The sequence below is a fragment of the Limulus polyphemus genome, unplaced genomic scaffold (genome assembly GCF_000517525.1).
Source record: "Limulus polyphemus unplaced genomic scaffold, Limulus_polyphemus-2.1.2 Scaffold1099, whole genome shotgun sequence".
In the NCBI taxonomy this organism is placed as follows: domain Eukaryota; kingdom Metazoa; phylum Arthropoda; class Merostomata; order Xiphosura; family Limulidae; genus Limulus; species Limulus polyphemus.
Window position 1 is genome coordinate 273,610 of NW_013666709.1, and position 6,175 is coordinate 279,784.

The window sequence follows — 6,175 nt, forward strand, 5'->3', positions numbered from 1 at the left end:
CACAAATTAGTTAGCATAAATCAGTTAAATGACGAAAAATTAGGTGTATATTTACTTGTGACCACTCAGTGTAGTGGTATTTATTTTAATCATTGAATAATAGTTCCCAGTTGGCGAGCGTTTACAGATTTACAACCCTCAAATTTGGGGTTCCTTCCCCGCAGTGGACAGAGTGTAGATAGTCTATTGTGTAGCTTTGCATTAAAAGAAACAAATGCTTTAAATAGCAAATATTTTATAATAAATAAATAATATAATGAGTTTGTTTCTGTAAGCAATAAGCTTCATGGGCTACCTGTGGTGTACGTACAACAGGTATAAAACCCTGATTTATAGCAACTTTACTGCTGAACCAACGGGAGACCATAATAATATTTCAGTTGGAACATTGCTCGGTTTCTTCCGTCGTACCTAGAAAAAACACTTTCGGATGCAATTAGAAACCCTGTTTGGACTACTTTTTATCACATGATTAAAGTGACAAATTCAAAGTTAACACTATTTCACTAACGATAACATCACGCTATGGCAGTTAAAACTGAAAATCCGAAGTTAAAGCTACTATAAGGAATAGTATTTTTGAATTAAAATAAGTACACAAACAAAATCATCTTCATTAAAGGTAATAAACAATCATGCATTATTATAAAACAATCAGTAATTTTACCTAAAATGTTTGAGGGTCTAATTTAGGCATTAAGGTTTGAAAGGAGGAATTCTGGGAAGGGTAAAGCTTTGCTCGTAGTGACGATGTGACCTCTATGGGATATTGTTGTAACTAGGTTTGGTAATGACACACGTGCGTTGTAGCTTGTAGATTATAAAGTAACTATGCCGAAATCGAAGCGAAATAAACAAAGTATGTATTACATTTAATAATTCATATATACATTTTTGGTTGAAGAAGCAATGAAAATAGTCAAAACGGTTACTAATAAACACTTATTTCTTAATTTCAGTTTCTCTTACAAATACAAGGAAGAAAGGGTTAGAATTAAAACAACACCTCATCGAGGAGGTAGGATCGTACCTTGTTTTTAATTTATTTTTAAAGTAAGGGTTCAACTAACACTAACAGGCTTTGTTGCACTATAACTTATAGAAAGAGAGACTTCATTTTTACTGCGTTATGGTGCCTTCACGTTATTATTATTATAATAGCCTGATCACTAAAACTTTATTTATTGTTAATGTTATAGAATTAGCACATGTTTACAGTCTTTTGATTGGTTTATAAGGATATCATTAACTTAAATAAATATATAGTTTATAACTATGTCATATTTTAAATTTCAGGTAAAAGCAGTTTTAAGCATTATTACAAAAATTATTCAATGTTAAGAATATTGGAAACAATATGGATGAGTTGAGTATTCAGTTTAAAATAGAAGACTATGATGTAATGGAATTACTGAAACTTGGTTATATTTGGAGAATATTGATAATAGGAGTTATTTTTAAATTCAATATTACAATATAAGTTATATAATAGTGATAGACTTTTAAAAAGAGGGTGGGGTGGCTCTTTATATAAGACTATTTTATTTGTAGATGAACTGCATCATGTTGAAAATGAAGATAAAAAGTAGTAGTAGTCAAGAGATAGAATCCATATGGGTTGCATTTAGGCTTTTTAATAATAGAAAGTTCTTATTTGATTATTGTTATAGGTCACCTGATCAGGCAGGTGAGAAATTGTATAATGAGAATAGAGTTGTTATTAATGAGGATACTGGTGCCATAATTATGGGATACTTGAGTTTCTGTCCCATTATTGGGATTATAGAGTCTAGTGAGGGAGAGAGGTTATTTGAAGTGATTCAGGATGGTTTTCTTTACCAAATGGTCAGAAAAACCACCAGAAGGGATGCAATTTTGGAATTGTTATTAACTGCTAATACAAGATGTGGTTGCAGGAGTTGAAGTTGAAGAACATTTGGGGAAGTGAACACTGCATATGGTTTGATGTTGTAATAAAAAATAAATGAAATTTTAGCTTATAATTTTCAAAACACCAATTTTGAGGCCATGAGACAAAATTTGGAAAATGAGTTAAAAGGTAATGTTAAACAGATTTGTAAAATTTTGAAAAAATAAGCAGCTTTTAATTCAAGATAAGTATATTTATTTCAAAGAATAAAAAGAGAAAAATGATAACAGGAAAGGTCAAATCTAACTGGTCTACTAAAGCCATGAACAAAATGAAGAATAAATACAATAAACAGGATGGAAGATTAACAGAACTATTAAGTATGTTAAAGGAAAAGCAAAACTTGAACTGAATATGCATGGGGTCAATCTAATTGGATGACCCCGTATTGGAGAAGGAATGTTGACTATAATGTTTAATTGAATTGGCAATATCAGTCTGACTCTGACAAGATGAAGTGCAAAGAAATGTTCTTGTGAAGAATAAAAATACTTGTGTCTATCATACATTTGCATAACCTCTAGAACCTCTTAAATGCATATCTACAGGTTTTCAATATCCCTATATATTGTATCTGGTATTTACTCTCTACCATGGACTGTTGCTACACCAGCAATGCAGCATAAAATGAATAGTTTATAACTCTGACATCAAATACATAATACCATGTTGAATGGTACTTTTTAAAAGGTTGTAATATGCACACTTTGATCTCCACCCATGCATATAGGGTTAAAATGGAGATTTGACTATTAAAGGATGTTGATGGCAAGATTTTTATTAAAATCTGTGAGCTTTTATGTGTTTTCTTCTGTTTTTACATCAGATGATGTTAGCAGTACTCCTGACTTTTGATCATTCTATAGAAAGTATTGGGATTGACTTGAATCATGAGATTAATGATAAAGTACCAGGAGCAGACAATACTTGTTTTACAGGATTTTCAAGAGATCAAAGAGAAATATGCAATCCTCTCTCTTTCATTTTTAGTCGGTCAACAGACAGTGGACAGGTAATGGAGGACTGGAGAGTTGCTAACTTGACTCCTATTTTTAAAGGGGGTGATAAATGTTGTCCTGGAAACTATAGACCAGTTAGCCTTATTTCTGTAGTAGGAAAATTTCTAGAGTGTCTTACAAAAGAAGCTTTTCAAAATCACATGATGAAATATGATAGCATAAAAGAAAATCAACATGGATTCACTAAAGGCATATTTTCCCTTTATAATTTATACTTTGTTTGAAGATGTTACAGGTTGTCTGAGTGATGGAAAGATTGTAGACATGTTTTACTTTGATTTTATAGAAGCTTTTGATAAGGTACCAAACAAAAGATTAGCTACAAAAATCACATTGATGGGAGTTGGGGAAAAAGACTAATATTTAGACTGAAGGATGGTAGAGAGGAAAAACGTTATTAGTGGTTACTGTTGGAGTGCTTCAGGGGCCAATGCTTGAGACTTTGCTTTTTATTATTTTCTTCTTTATGATATTGATAGGAGCATAATTAGTAAATTAGTAAAGCTTGCAGATTAAATTAAATATTTGAGTATTTCTAGTTTAATTGAGAATTAGGAGTTATAGAAAGACTTTGATCAATTTGTTATTGTAACAGATATTTGACCAATGACATTTAATTGTAATAAGTGCTAGATGATGCATTTGGGTTATCGTAATTTGGATCAGTTTTTTTATATTGATGGAAACCCATCCAATAGTCTGATTAAAGAAAAGGATCTAGGTGTAAGGGTATAAAAGTCCCTTAAACAAACAAGGCAGTGCTCTGTTGCTAGAAGAAAGGCTAATAGAAATTTAGGGTGTATTTATAGACATACTGATTACAAGTCGAAAGAGAGAATTATTTTTTTATACAGATTACTAGTTAGGCCTTACTTGGAATACTATGTACAGTTTTAGTCTCCTTATTCAAGAAATAATGTTGACATATTGGAAAGGTTTCATTGGAAGGCTACTAGGATAATTCTTGGGATGGAATAGTTATGTGGATAGGTTAAGATCTCATAACTTACTTTCTCTTGAGAAAAGAAGGGTAAGAAGTGAGTTTATTTGCATTTACAAGAGAGTACAATAAGATAAAGGCCTCTGATTTGTTTGTGCTATATTCTAAAAATAATAGGGTGAAAGGACAAAAGTTTAAGATTTGGATAAGACAAGCTAGGTTCCAGTTAAGACTTTTTTCTAATAGGGTGACTGGCTTATGGGATGAAATGCTGTCAGCAATAGTGAAAGATGCCCTTTACAAGAGTTTAAAAGGGGAATCAATAAAGGGTGGGTTTAAATTTTTATCTTTTCTCAAGAGTGGGTGTGAAGGGGCATCCTTGAATAATGAAATGGTCCCTTTTTGTCCTTCTGTTATTTTAATAATTAACTGGTAAAAGACAAGGTGTTTCTGTTTAAATCATAATGTAAGTATTGATTTGCATAATATGTGTTTTGTTTTTAAATTCTTATTTAATATACTTCTGCATCCTCTGTTTAACTAAAAAGTGCAATTTATCCAAAATGTCATTTATGGTAAACTGTTAAGTTAGTGAGTAAGCTGTGTGTGAGTTTCAGTGGTGTCAGAGTTGGGTCATGTGTCATTTGGTTTTTCCCAAAATACATGTTTTGGCATTATTGAGATATGCATTATAAGGAAAAAGTATACTCATTTGAACTGTTGTAAAGTAAAATATTTAATGTAGGTAAAAATTTTGTTTTGCACTATAGTTTTACTTCAAGAGCAGTGGCATGACCACTCGAGAGGTCTTGATGATCTACTTTTCTAGATTATTTATTATTATGTTGTGTACTTTATTCCTTACTAGCAAGTAGCAATTATTTTATTAACATTTGATTATTAGCTACAAAATGCAAAAGAGAATTGCAATCAAAAATCACTTTAATGAACTAGCAGCTATGAAAATTTATTTTATCATAGCATTGCTTAATACTTTACTGTGAAAGTTTACTGATAACCTGTTTGCAAAGTGTTGGATTAATTTTATCTTATGTTTACAATAAAAACTTATCTCTACTACTTCAACACAATTAGATTGGGTACTGAAATAAACGTGCCATTTGTTTTTCTACAGAAAAATTTAAGGTCTCAAATTATTAGTTTGTAATTTTACAGAAAGAAGGAAATGAAATTGTTAATATAATAGAAAAAAAAAATTTACATGATTAATCAGATGAGTTTGGTTGTACTAAAAAGTTATTTTAATGGTCCAGTGAAAAAAAACTATCTGTGGAATGGTTAACAAAAGATATTCAGAATTTTTTCTACCAAGAACATGAATAATGATATTAATGAGTGTTAACAGCTTTTGTTTTAATTTTAAAATAGTACAGTGTATCTGAAAATGTTGTATTGAACATAATATCAGACTTTCTATGTTGATATTCTAACTCTGTATCATTTAGATCAATATTATTGTGATTTTGCAGATACAAAAGTGTGTCGACAGTTATGCTCATGTGTTTGTTTTCTCTGTTCAAAACATGCGAAACAGTAAATTAAAAGATGTTCGGCAGGAATGGAAACACAGCAGGTAAGTGTTTTAATAACATGACACAAAGAGAAACATAACATTTTAGTCAGATTAACTATTACATAGTTGAATGAGAAACTTAATGTTTTTGTTTACATCATAGTAAGCTTATCGTAGCACCTACTAGAAGGATGAAACATTTGTACATGTAAACCTAAATATTTTTGCTGTCTATGTGGACTTTAAAGTGTTTTTCCTTGTAAATTACTAGTTTTAGCTAGAAAATTATTGCTGAAATTAGATATTGGAGTTAGTTTTAGAATGTTTTTCTTCATTATTAGCTTACTATCCACATTTCCCTTGATTACGGGTTAAAAAAAAGAATGCAAATTAAATTAGGTTAAAAAAATGACTAAGGGTTTGTAGGCTAATTATTATAATAACTAAGTAGAAGTATTAGTAATTTGTTAAAAATACAATTACTAATGATACATGTTAAACAATTGTCAGAGTTGTAGTAAATAATAACTATAATAGTGGTGATTCTGCTTGTTAATCTCTTGTATTCTTTTTGTTTTTGACAGATTTTTTTTTGGGAAAAACAAGGTAATGACTCTTGCTCTAGGGCACAAACCAGAGGATGAACACAGAGATAACTTGCATCTTATTAGTAAACATTTGAGAGGCCAGTGTGGCCTATTATTTACCAATAAAAACAGAGAAGAAGTTTTAAGGTAAATTTTAATATGAAC

At 30.5% G+C, this 6,175-nt stretch overlaps 2 protein-coding genes across 3 annotated transcripts in view; one reads left to right on the forward strand and one right to left on the reverse strand.

The window, feature by feature from the left end:
• The window catches only part of LOC106462130 (14-3-3 protein zeta-like), a 51,484-nt gene extending 51,170 nt beyond the window's left edge, over positions 1–314 (reverse strand). Inside the window, exon 1 of the mRNA XM_022389276.1 lies at positions 296–314. The gene's annotated coding sequence lies outside the window, so the exon portion shown is untranslated. The remainder of the gene's footprint in view (positions 1–295) is intronic.
• A 437-nt stretch (positions 315–751) lies between these two features.
• Positions 752–6,175, forward strand: part of LOC106462128 (mRNA turnover protein 4 homolog) — a 17,182-nt gene continuing 11,758 nt past the window's right edge. Inside the window, exons 1-4 of one of the 2 annotated variants that reach the window (XM_013922017.2) lie at positions 752–859; positions 960–1,018; positions 5,380–5,483; positions 6,008–6,157. In XM_013922017.2, coding sequence (XP_013777471.1) covers positions 832–859; positions 960–1,018; positions 5,380–5,483; positions 6,008–6,157 — 341 coding nt within the window. In that variant the 5' untranslated portion in view covers positions 752–831. The remainder of the gene's footprint in view (positions 860–959; positions 1,019–5,379; positions 5,484–6,007; positions 6,158–6,175) is intronic. The other variant, XM_022389274.1, reaches the window with a different exon arrangement.